The following is a 12,957-nucleotide window of genomic DNA, read 5'->3' on the forward strand; positions in this document are numbered from 1 at the left end:
ATAACAATATTCAACAATTCACATTAATAACAAAAAATATATTAAATTACCGTAGTAACAAATATTGTTTGGATCAGTTACATGATAATCCATGTAGGGAAGAGAAATGTTGATCTATGTTCGCAACATGACGTCTACAATCATCTAAACGATCAAGATTTACTATGTAAATAAACCATTTAATTTTCGTACAACATGATTGCAAAGACCACGATCAATCGGAATCAGCTACACTTGGCAACCAAAATCTTCCAACACCATTCAAGCTGATTTGTATCCCAGTTTGATGAACGACTGTCAAAAACTAAGTTATAAACATCAAGTTCTAGAATCTTAAAGAGTAGAACAGAACACAAGAGTAGTTTGTTTTAAACTAAAAAACCGACAAGTGCTTATGAGTTATGAAATCAAAAGCTTGAAGACCTTGGCTTTTCCTTCCATTCTTTTTTTCCTTGAGCTGGGGCGAAACACCCAGAAAACATTCACGACCTTGAAAGTAAAACATACAACATAAACAAAATAAGATGACAGAAAACTTAATCTATGTTTTAATATAAATGGTTACAAATGGATTATTCCCACAACTTACACCCTCATTGTACTGACTGCCACCATCGTCCGCCAAAATGGGGATTAGAAAGAATCCATTTTCCTTTATTCACTGTTGTAGCAAACATAGCCTCAATACCTCTGCATAATCAAACAATATCAACACCAAATGTCTACAAATTTTTAAAAATATATAAGGAAATTTATATGTACTTTTTTTTGGCTCCTTCGATTTATTTCGCTGTAGTCCAGCACACTCACAGAAATTAGAAGGCTCCTTACAAGGAATAAGCCTGCATAATCATCATCCACAGAGAGAGACTCATCAGCACGAATATTTTTTCCTAAGATATTTAAGAAAAAGAACAAAGAAGTTGAAGTATAAATATTTTTTCATAGCCTTAATTACCGTTTTGGAATCTTCCAATTATTTTCTGCCCGTGGTCTACAACAGTACATCAGCGCAGGCGAACAACTGCTGCATAATCAAAACAAAGAGACGACTCATCAACAACAATGTCTATAAACAGAACTAAAAAGCAGTAGATATTGAAGCAAATTTATATGTTCTTTTTTTAATTATAGCCTTACTATGGTTTCTTCCATTCCATTCGACGAAGAGTGTCACTCCAGTTGTCAAAACAAAACCCATAAATCTGATGCCTGTTAAACTTGCGCCCAGCTCTCATAGCCCTTCTTGTTCTTGTTCTTATCTTCCTGTAAGATATCATCATGACGAAACAGTTGACTTTCTCTCCCAACCACGCGATCCTGTTTCTTCTCCAACCACCTTCGCCGATCTCGACGTCGGTCCTCGCCGCCCCTCATGGGCAAAAACAAAGCCAAGAAAAAACCCCATCGCGGTGCCCCCACTGGGTCCGCAACCTCTTTCTCCTCTCCTCGCACCCATACCCCGCCTGAATCTCCAAAATCAGCTGGGGAGGTGTCTATCTGTTCCCCTTCTAATGCGTTACCTGCATCTCCTGAGAGGTCAGCTAACCAAATTCGCCCCGACGCAAATTCTATCCCCCCCGCAGTGACGGAAATTGTGTCGCCCAGAAACCCTAGATCCCCAATTGAAAAAGCAGGAGCTACACCAGCCATTGAGTCGGCACCTGTACCTCAATCCGAAACTTCCAGAGCAATCGTAGAGAAGGTTGACACCTCCACTCTACTATCAACAAATCCCCCGACCCAAATGCTTTCAGACGAGCACCCTTGGAAAGATCTCGTAAAGGATAAATCTAGTCCTCTCCAGAAAAAGGTACGCCTTTCACACTTGACTCCGGCGAGGAGTGTGTGACCATCCCTAATTCTGTTTTTGAGAAGAACAAGAAAGCCTGGGATAGTTTTATCTTGGGGCAATTCTATGAGGAACCACCTTCCAGGGGAGCGGTTCATGCCATAGTAAATGGTATCTGGAGTAGACAGCGACGAGACATCACTGTGTCCAAAATGGAAGGGCACACTTTCCTCTTCAAGGTCCCCTGTCCAAACGCGAGAAGGAGAATCCTGAGCCAGTGTCTGTGGTAAGTTGATGGCCAGACAATGTTTGTTGCAAAGTGGTCTCCTGATGTCACTCCAAAGAAACCGGAACTTTCGCTTGTTCCAGTGTGGCTTGATTTTCATGGTGTTCCATTGGAATTCTTTAACTGTGAGGGCCTCGAACACATAGCTGGACTGGTGGGACATCCAGTTTGTCTCCACCCACATACAGAGAAACTCATAAACATCGAAGTGGCGAAAGTTTATACGGTCATAGACCCTCGTAAACCGCTCCCGGAAGCTGTAAACGCAAGGTTTGAGTCTGGTCAAATTAAGCGAATCAGAATGTCTAGTCTTTGGCTCCCCTCTGTATGCACCCACTGCAAAAAGGTCGGCCACACGGTGTCTCGTTGTACTTCTGCGCCTCCTCTTTGCAAACACTGTGGGTCAGTGAAACACTCTGGTGAATCCTGTCCCAAAGCCAAGAAAGACAAGAAGCAAGGAAAAGCACCTATTCAAAGCCAGCTGCCGATTGTTGAGACTTGCCTCGCAGAGTCGTCTCCAGCAAAGCAACTCCCTCCACACCCCCCGAAGTCACTTATTATCTCTAACAAGCCTGTAAGAGAAGCACTTGTTCAGGGTGAAGCAAGTAACAAAGGGAACAACGAGGTGCTACGGAAACAAAACCAAAGCTCCTCTAAAGCTTATGATTTGAATGCTGGAGATGGTAAGCTATGCGTGGATCTCACCACAAATATGTTCTCACTCCGACCTTTAGATAAGAATCTAGAGGACAATCAGGATATCTCCTCTGAGCCTGACAGTATATCTGAGGAAGAAGATAACCCTGAAGCAGAGTCCGACAGATTCATCAGAGTCATCTCAAAGAAGCTGTTGAAAAAGAAGAATCAAAAGGAAATGGCTATAGGCCCTTTATCCCTCTAATCCCATATCCTTCCCATGGATATTTTTTGTCGTAATATAAGAGGTCTTAATGACTGTGTAAAGTGGAGATCTTTTCGGCGTTGGTTAAGGCTACATAAGCCTCTTTTTGGTGGGATTCTCGAAACCCACGTTAGTCCTGACAAAGCACAGCGTATTCTGTCTTCTGTGGCTGCGGGATGGTCCTATGCGGATAACTATGAGTTTTTAGATCTTGGGAAGATCTGGGTAGTCTGGCACCCTTCAGTGAAGGTCCAAATTTTGTCTAAATCCCTACAGATGATAGTTTGTCTGGTAAAGCTCCCTTTTGTCTCTATGGAGATGGTAGTTTCGATTGTCTATGCCTCTTCAACTTGTAGTGAAGCAAGGAAACTTCTGTGGAAAGAGATATAGGAACTTTCAGCCTCATCTTTTACTTTGAGCAATCCATGGCTGGTGATTGGTGATTTCAACCAAGTTCTTCATCAACATGAGCAATCAAACTCTATTGTTGGTACGTCTACAAGAGGAATGCGTGAGCTAAATCAGTGTCTAGTATCCTCGAAGCTGTCTGATCTTCCTTTTTGTGGTAATACATTCACCTGGAGCAACAAACAAGACCTAGGCCACATCGCAAAGAAACTGGATCGCATTATTGTGAATGACGAATGGTTCCAGAATTTCCCAACCTCATTCGGTGTTTTTGGTGAGCCTGGTTTCTCTGACCATAGTCCATGTTGTGTGTTCTTGGAATCTGAAAAACCTAAACAGAAGACTTTGTTCAAGTTCCTGTCTCTCCTGAACAAGAACCTAGAATTCTCGCTCTTAATCAAGTTATGGTGGAACGCTCTCGCATTTGACTGCTCCAAGATGTTGAATTTATCTAAGAAACTCAAGGAGCTAAAGGGGGTTATTAAAGCCTTCGCCAAAGATAACTACTCTGAGATTGAAAAGCGTGTGCGGAAAGCCTATGAGAATCTGCTCTCTTGTCAACAAACTCTTTTGAGTTCACCATCTTCGCAGGCAAGTGAAAGGGAAAAAGAAGCTCACAAGCATTGGTCTATGTTAGCTCAAGCTGAGGAATCCTATCTTCGACAAAAAGCAAGAATTTGTTGGCTCGAGGAAGGAGATAAAAACACAAACTTTTTCTACAGAACCATCCATACTCGATAGGTACAGAACCAGATACTATATCTGTTTGATGGTAATGGTCAGTTTGTGGAGTCAAAGCAGGGGATCCAAAAGGTTGCGGTGGAGTACTTTAAAGCTTTCTTAGGATCTCCCTCTTCTGCTAGGCCACCCTCGGTTGAAGACCTAGCCTGTATCATTAATCAAAGATGCTCCGCGTCTGCAATCCAACATTTATCCTCACCCTTCACCATGGAGGAAATCAAGCTCGCGGTTTTCTCTCTCCCAAAAAACAAAGCTCCAGGCCCCGACGGTTACTGTGTGGAATTTTTCACTGCACAATGGGAGATTGTGGGACCAGACTTAACGGCTGCAGTCCTGGAGTTCTATAGATCAGGTAAGATTCTGAAACAATGGAACTCTACGCTGCTGACACTCATTCCAAAGACGCCCAATGCTTCATCAATGGCTGAGTTCCGCCTCATAGCTTGCTGCAACACAATCTATAAGGTGGTTTCAAAGCTCCTGGCAAACAGACTTAAAAGTGTTTTGCCGGATCTTATTGCAAATACGCAATCAGCTTTCATCCCAGGGCGTCTTTTAGTGGAGAATGTGCTATTGGCAACAGAACTAATTCAAAACTTATTGCAAATACGCAATCAGCTTTCACCAAGGGGTATGTTGAAGGTGGATTTAAAGAAGGCATTTGACTCGGTGCATTGGGATTTCATTATAAATGTCTTAAGGGTCATGGAGTTTCCTCCCCATTTCATCTCGCTGATCAGTGAATGCATCACAACACCAAGTTTCTCACTTTCAATAAATGGTGAAACATGTGGTTACTTTAAGGGAGCCAAAGGTTTAAGACAGGGAGATTCTATATCGCCATATCTATTCACATTGGCCATGGAGGTTTTTTCTCAACTGCTAAATCAGAGTTATGACAACAGGCACATTGGTCACCACCCAGCAGCAGAGAACCCGCAGGTTACGCATTTAGCTTTTGCTGATGATATTATGCTCTTTTTTTATGGGAGTTATGGTTCTCTAGATAAGATCACCAAGGTCCTCGACGAGTTCTCTGAGATGTCTGGGCTTCACATAAACAAAGACAAGACTGAATTGTCTACTGCGGGAGTGAACCAACTTGAAACTGATAGGATAGCCTCTTTTGGTTTCAAGCTAGGTTCATTACCCATTCGTTACCTGGGCCTTCCTCTCATGCATAGAAAGCTCCGAATTGTAGAATACATGCCTCTAATAGACAAGGTAACAGCCAGATTCTCTAACTGGTCAGCTCGAGCTCTGTCTTATGCGGGAAGAAAAGAATTAATCTCATCAGTTATTTATGGTTCCATCAACTTCTGGACTTCTGCGTTTATACTACCAAAGGGATGCTTGAGAAATATTGAGCAACTTTGTGCAAGATTTATGTGGTCCGGTGATATAATGAAGCCTACTCATGCTAAAGTAGCCTGGAAAACATTATGTCTACCCAAAGAAGAAGGTGGTTTGGGATTTAGACATTTCTCTACCTGGAATAAGACAATGTGTTTGAAGCTTATTTGGTGAATCTTCACAGCGGCTGACTCCTTATGGGCAGAATGGATAAGAAACAACAAAATAAAAGATGAAGTTTTCTGGGCTATTGATGAGAAGAAACATCACTCCTGGACTTGGAAGGCTCTGTTGCACCTTCGACCTCTTGCCAATCTCTTCCTCAAGTGTGATGTGGGAAATGGTGAACAGGTAAGTTTCTGGTTTGAGAATTGGACCCCCTTCGGTCAACTCATCCAGTTTCTAGGTCCCACGGGCCCCGCCCGTACTGGTATCCCTCTTCAGAGTAGGGTGGCTCAAGCTTGTTCATCAAATGGTTGGCTCCTGCGTCCTGCAAGATCTCCACAAGTTGAACAACTTCACATTCTTCTCACCACTATTCAACCACCATCCCAGTCCTCGGATCACGACATTTACCTTTGGAGTGCAAATGGCGAAGATTCAACGACTTTCAGCACAAAGAAAACATGGGAAGCATTAAGGGAGAGACAAGACCCACAATCTTGGACAAAACATGTTTGGTACAAGGGTGCGATTCCAAGACATGCTTTCATGATGTGGCTCACACTCTTAAATCGTCTGCCCACGCGATCTCGTCTAGCAACCTGGGGCATGCAAATTGATCCTTCCTGCTGCAAATGCGGACTCTACCCTGAAACTAGAGAACATCTTTTCATGAACTGCAATTTCAGTGAAGAGATTTGGCTGCTAACGACAAGACGTCTAGGATATAATCCTTTTGTTTTTCACACCTGGGACGCGTTCATTTCTTGGTTGGATGCTTCTGATGCTACGTCTACGCAAACCCTCGACAGGCTAGTATCACAAGCAGTTATATACACCATCTGGATAGAGCGAAATACTCGTCTACATAGCAACACCACAACTCCACCGCATATTATCTTTAAGGCGCTGGACAGGCAGATCAGAGACGCAATTCTGAGTAAGGGTCACATGAAAAACTTCAAAACGCTATTGCGAGATTGGTTGACCTTCGTTTAGTATAGCTTTGGTCATTGTATTTTCTCTAAGATAGAACTTGTTTTTTATTCTTTTTTTGGTAAGTTCTATTTTCATGTATTAAGGCTATTGTACTCCGTACAATCTATTTTCTCTAATGAAAATTCACAATTTTGCAAAAAAAAAAAATACCATCATGACGACACCAGGCACAACAATCGATTTAGAAAATTAAAAAAATGAATTAATTATAATAAATAAATAAAAAACTTCACTCCATAAACCAGTAGAAGCAATTCATACCACACGTAGGTGCTGTAGAATACTCTAAATAAATTTCTAGATTAGCTACAACTATAGTACTATCCTTAGCATTAAGTTCTCAAATCAAGAATATTACAAGGACTTAATTTATGTATAATCTATTGTGGATCCGTATAGGAAATACAAACGATGAACATACATATTATGAAACAAACACACGTTGCTGCAGAATCCGCATGGAACTCAAAAATAATCAGAAACCACAACTAAATTTTTTTTTTTTTTTAAATCACGCTGGACTAAATTCCTCGTAATTAACCGAAACAAACAAGGAAATCCAAAACGATTAAAAAACAAACACATGTTACGTTTGCTGCAGAATCACGCATCGAACTCGACGATAATCAGTTAAACAACAATAAAATAAAATTAAAAAGATCAAGCGAAGAGGCATTTGCAGCAAAGAGGTACTTCATGTTCGCCGACGTACTTCATGTTTGTCGATGGAGCCTTTGGAGGAGAAGATTTATCAAGCAAAGATGTATTTGCAGCAGCAAAGCAATAATATTGAAGCGTCTCCAAAACCCTAAACCCTACTAGATGTGGCAGTGAACCGAAGATTGATATATGACTATATATGTTACCTTATAATGTTTCATAATTAAATAAAAAAATGGGAATTTGCCCAAAAATGCCATTAAAAAAAAAGTTGTTAGAAATGCCAGTTTATAGTTTTCTTGTGAGAACTGCCATTTTTCATCTTTGTGGCATAAATAAAAAGACAAATTTACCCCTATAATAAAAAATGAGAAAAAACTATCCATTAATATTTTGGTATAAGATTTTACAGTTTCTGCGGTAGACAACATTGGCAGTAGACAACATTGGCTGTAGACATAATTTTCTTTCTCATCTAAATTTTTGGTCCACAATTTGATGACCTGTATTTATAATTCATAACTTAATACTTAAACTGGCATTTGTTGTTCTCCTTTTATTTATGTCATATCAAACACATTTCTCTTTCAATATACAAGTTGTAGTAGTGTGGACATTTTTTTTTGTTAGCTGTGGACACAAATCGTCATACCAAACCTTGAGTGTGGTCTATTCAAGAGATGAAGGACATAATAGTGGTGGACAAAAACCTTGGCTGTTGGATATGGTCCACTCAAGAGATGAAGGACATAATAGTGGTGGACAAAAATCTTGGCTGTTGGATGTGGTCCACTGAATTTGTAGACCTGCAGTGTGGACACGTTTTTTGTTAGCAATAGACACAAAACACATGACCAAACAGATATGGTCCAACTCAAGAGAAAAAAGGACATGATAGTGGTGGACAAAAACCTGGTAGGCTGGATCTAGTCCACCAGACACCGGATCATGCAGTGTAGACAAATTTGATAGTGGTGGACAAAAACCGGATCGGCTGGATCTGGTCCACCGGACAGCGGATTTGCAGACCTGCAGTGTGGACAAGTTTTATTGTTATCAATGGACACAAAAAGGAAGACCAACCAGATATAGTCCACTCAAAGAGAACGAAAGACATAATAGGGATGGACAAAAACCTGGTCGACTGGATCTGGTCCACCGAATCTGCAGACCTACAATTTTGCTTACCTATTGTCGGGTATAAGAACTCTGGAACTAGACCTAGTGGTTTTAGCCTGCTACGGAGGAGGCAAGCAAATCAGACGGAGGTCTCAACTCTGGAACTCGTCTCAAATGTTTTTCCGGCCACGACAGACGGAGGCGAAGCAGTCGGAGGATTCGACCATAGTAGAACTGCTGCATGATGAAATCCATCATTGCATGCAGGAGAACTCAAAAAAGTGAGAGATTCAGATAACAATTTCATATTGAAGAAGAAGAAGATGAAAAGTCTGGTAGAAAAAGAAAAATCGAGAGTTATGAGAAGAGAGAGAGTTGATCGTTTATGTCTGAGAAACAAAGAAAAAATTAATAATAATTTTGGATAAAAAAAATGAAGGGTATAAAGGTTATTTGACAATAGATGTATGGTTGGCGGGAAAAGAGAAAGAAAAAAGTGGCATTGGTGATAATGTTTGTTACTGTGTATGGAAGATCTGATAATATTCTCAAAAAAAATTAGGTGGAACCCAATATCTATTGGTTCGGGTGGAGCGACCCGATTAATATGTGGTTGGTTCTAGGCCTGGGCATTCGGGTACCCGTTTGGGTTCGGTTAGAGTATTTCAGATTTTTGGGTTTTCGGATTTAGAGGTATAAGACCCGTTCGGGTATTTCTAGACTTCGGGTTCAGATCGAGTTCGGTTTGGGTATTTCGGGTTCGGATTCGAATTACCCAAAGTTCACAAACTCAAAATTTTAGTATCTAATTTAGTCTAAATTATTCAATAATAAGCAACATATCTAAAAATTTAGAGTATTTATTACCAAAATTTACTAAGAAACAGTTTAAATACTTTAAATTATCAGAAATGTCTAAACTTATAAATATTACTAATATATTACTACTATATATATTAATAGTGTGGATATATTCGGATACCCGTTCAGATTTCGGTTCGGAACGGGTTCGGGTCAGGTTTTTAGATTTAGAAATTTAGAATAAGTTTATTTTACAATTTCAGATACGGGTTTGGATAGGATTTTTTAGATCGAGTTCGGATCGGATATTCGGATCTGGGTATTTTGCCCAGGCCATTGGTTCGGTAAATAAAATCAATTTGTAAAAGGGTTAAGACTTAAAAGAGGCAGAGAAGACCGAAAAAACAGTCTCCGTCACTCGTCCCGACAACAAACCTCCGTCGGGATTTCAAATGGAATCACGGGTATTGTTCTCGAGTCAGCTCTACTTTCCGGCGAATCAGAATCGCGACAACTCAATTGCTCCTTCGTTGTTGGCGCCACCTTCCCGGAATGCTCTCTCCTTCTCTTTCCCAAGTCCCGTATACCGATTTGCGATGAGGATCGGACCACCACTTGTAAAAGCTGCTCCAATCGTAGCAGAGGTTGATGATGTTTCGAGAAGAGATGGAGTAATAATAATAAGAAGGAAGAAGCTTGCTGTGTTTGTGTCCGGAGGTGGTTCCAATTTCAAGAAGATTCATGAGGGATGCAGTGTTGGTTCTGTTCACGGGGATGTTGTTTTGTTGGTCACTAACAATAAAGGTATTACCTTTCTTCTCTGTTGGTTCTTTGGGTTAGTGAATCAGACAAGAACTCCAAAAGCAAAAGAATTGGTTCAGAGTTTTGATTTTGAATACTTGTTTTTGTACAATCAATCTTAGATTGTGGAGGTGCTGAGTATGCAAGAAGTAATGGCATTCCTGTTTTAGTATTCCCAAAAGGGAAACGAGAACCATCTGATGGACTCTCTTCTACAGAGCTCGTTGATGTTCTTAGGTTGCCATCTCTCTCTCTCTCTCCTTCTTTAGTCAATGGGTGTTACCACTTTTATTCTATGTAGACTCTTAACATTGGTTTAATGGACAGGGAATATGGTGTGGACTTTGTTCTTCTAGCTGGATATTTGAAACTTATACCGGTTGAGCTGGTGCAAGCTTTTCCTAAACGGATTCTCAATATCCATCCTGCGCTTCTTCCGGCTTTTGGAGGCAAAGGGCTTTATGGTGAGAGAGTTCATAAAGCCGTTCTAGCTTCGGGAGCTAGGTACAGCCGCATACGGATGTGTAGTTTCTTTCTTTTCTTATGTGCAAGAAAATATGAAACGGGTTCATTGTGTAGGTATTCAGGTCCGACGATTCACTTTGTCGATGAGGAGTACGACTCAGGGCGTATACTTGCTCAAAGTGCAGTCCGCGTGAATGCTAATGATACACCAGAGGAATTGGCCAAAAGGGTTCTTCGTGAGGTACTTACTACTAAAGAAATACTTTTGAATATTGCATTTCACAATTCAGATAATTTCATTGGTTTTTTTATTTTTCTTTTTATTTTTGGGTTTAGGAACACAAACTCTATGTTGAGGTGGTGGCTGCAATGTGCGAAGAACGTATAAAATGGAGAGAAGATGGCGTCCCTCTCATTCAAAGCAAAGACAGCCATGACGAGTATTATTAGATCATTGACAAATGAAGTTCAACCGCATTGGATCTCAGATTAGTTCCATTTTCATATCAAAGTGTTTCAACCTTAGGCTATATATAGTCTTCAGGCTGTAGAAGAAGTTTTTGCGCAGAGTATAGATTGTTAAATGTTTCTGAAGCTCAAGTTTTGTTTCAGTTTTGTCATAATTATATGGAAGGAGATGAAATTAAAGCCAAGAGACTGTTTGTATTGTGTAATACCAAAAGCTTTATTCAACATTTTTTCCTAGAGTGTTTTATTACCATAAACTTTTATTTCATCTATAAGAAGAATGAATATCTCTGAAATCCATATTACAGATTCTAGCATGTAGAAGAAACAGGGTTTTGATTACTAGATTTGTTCCTAGAAGAAATGATTGCGTTAAGATGGAGCCCCGAGATAGAATGCAAGGCGAAGAATGTCACTGAATATTCCACCGGCTGTGACTTGAGCACCAGCACCTGGTCCACGAACAATCAGAGGCTGTTCTTTGTACCGTTTGGTTGTGAAAGCGATGATGTTGTCAGCACCCGAGAGCTGAGCAAACGGATGATCTTTCTTGTACCGTTTCAACTCTACTGTTCCCTTTTTCTCTACCGCGTCTACAACTCCTACATATCTCAAGACCTATAAACAGAGACAACACAGCAACACAATCTGAAATTAGTTCTTCTTTTCGAGGCTGTGCATTCGGTTTTAAACATGAATTTGCTAAGAGGCACTACTTACTTCTCCTGCTGCTTCAGCCTCTTGTCTTTGTTTTGACAATTCTTCATCAAACTGAGGTAGCTTCTCCATGAACTCTTCTGCTGATGCACAAGCCTGTGATGAACATTGGAATAGAATACTGAAGTGTCAAAAGGATTATCTTTGTTGATGATGAAAATTAATATTGTGATTATATAGGGACTTACTTGTAGAGGCTTTGGCACAAGATTTTGGACTGGGAGGCCGTCAAGATCCAATCTTAAGCCTGATTCTCTGGCAAGAATTGTCACCTGCATAAGAAGCAGATACGAGAAGGTTCAAAATCATTAAATGATCAAACACAAGCTGGCTGCATTAACCCGATTTGATGACAGAAAAAACCGTACTTTTCTGGCAACATCTGTTCCAGATAGATCATCTCGTGGATCTGGCTCTGTAAAACCTGCCTGCTTTGCTTCTGCTACGACATCACTGAAGCTTCTGGTGCCGACAAAATTGTTGAAAAGGTAGCTTAAAGTACCACTGCAGCAAGGCATCAAAGGAAAATATTAGTGTGTGTGAAGATGCAAAGCCAGCTCATTCTTTTGTTATCTGAACAAATTATTGTGGTACCAAGTTGAACAGGAGATACCTGAAAATGCCCTCAATCCGCAGTATTTTATCACCTGTTTCGAGAAGACCACGTAAAGTGCTGATAATTGGAAGACCAGCTCCAACGGTTGCTTCATAGAAGTAATGTGTGTACGATTTTCTTTGAAGATCTCTAATCTTTAGATACTGCATTTACAAACAGGAAAGTGTTACCAACTAGTCTCTATGTTCATGGAATCACGGAACCTCAACAAGAACAGATTTGTAGCTTCCTATTCAACAGTCACTAAAACAAATATCGAACTCTTAACCTGATCAAGTGGTCCTGAGTTAGCCTTTTTGTTCGGAGTGACCACATGAATTCCTCGTAGCAACCAGTCGTAGTAACAGCTAGCGACACCAGCATCGGCCGTACAATCAACCATAACAGAGTTTGGAATGAAATGATTCCCCTTCACATATTGGGTGAACTTCTCCATGTTAGCTGTTTCTCCCTCTTCTTTCATAAGTTCTCTCCATCTTGATAAGTCAATTCCCCTAAAAGATGATGATTGTGTAAGGATTACAGCAGTAATGCGGTTCACCTACAAGTATTGAATCAAGTTTGTTGACTTACGATTCACTCATCAACATTTTACTTGAGCCAGTGATCCCTATAACACGCAAGTCAATTTTGAACTCTTCTTTGAGCACTGCAGCCTGTGAAAATAA

At 40.4% G+C, this 12,957-nt stretch overlaps 2 protein-coding genes and 1 long non-coding RNA gene across 3 annotated transcripts in view; 1 reads left to right on the top strand and 2 right to left on the bottom strand.

Annotated features, from left to right (window-relative positions):
- LOC104757514 lies at positions 417-841 on the bottom strand. The gene is made up of 3 exons (XR_762436.1): positions 763-841; positions 590-690; positions 417-489 (listed from the first exon to the last, which is right to left on the bottom strand). It is a non-coding gene; the product is annotated as an uncharacterized LOC104757514 (long non-coding RNA).
- On the top strand, positions 9,599-11,193 carry LOC104757515 (phosphoribosylglycinamide formyltransferase, chloroplastic). The gene is made up of 5 exons (XM_010480261.2): positions 9,599-10,026; positions 10,146-10,260; positions 10,351-10,527; positions 10,603-10,729; positions 10,825-11,193. Exons 1-5 carry the CDS (start codon positions 9,675-9,677, stop codon positions 10,936-10,938), a joined length of 885 nt encoding a protein of 294 aa, XP_010478563.1. The 5' UTR covers positions 9,599-9,674; the 3' UTR covers positions 10,939-11,193.
- LOC104759585 (bifunctional aspartokinase/homoserine dehydrogenase 1, chloroplastic) overlaps positions 11,197-12,957 on the bottom strand; it is a 5,663-nt gene continuing 3,902 nt past the window's right edge. Inside the window, exons 12-18 of the mRNA XM_010482495.2 lie at positions 12,863-12,945; positions 12,558-12,783; positions 12,287-12,432; positions 12,042-12,177; positions 11,862-11,945; positions 11,677-11,769; positions 11,197-11,574 (exon numbers count right to left, since the gene is read on the bottom strand). Coding sequence (XP_010480797.1) covers positions 11,329-11,574; positions 11,677-11,769; positions 11,862-11,945; positions 12,042-12,177; positions 12,287-12,432; positions 12,558-12,783; positions 12,863-12,945 — 1,014 coding nt within the window. The 3' untranslated portion in view covers positions 11,197-11,328. The remainder of the gene's footprint in view (positions 11,575-11,676; positions 11,770-11,861; positions 11,946-12,041; positions 12,178-12,286; positions 12,433-12,557; positions 12,784-12,862; positions 12,946-12,957) is intronic.

This window comes from Camelina sativa, chromosome 17 (assembly GCF_000633955.1).
Source record: "Camelina sativa cultivar DH55 chromosome 17, Cs, whole genome shotgun sequence".
NCBI classification, from domain to species: domain Eukaryota; kingdom Viridiplantae; phylum Streptophyta; class Magnoliopsida; order Brassicales; family Brassicaceae; genus Camelina; species Camelina sativa.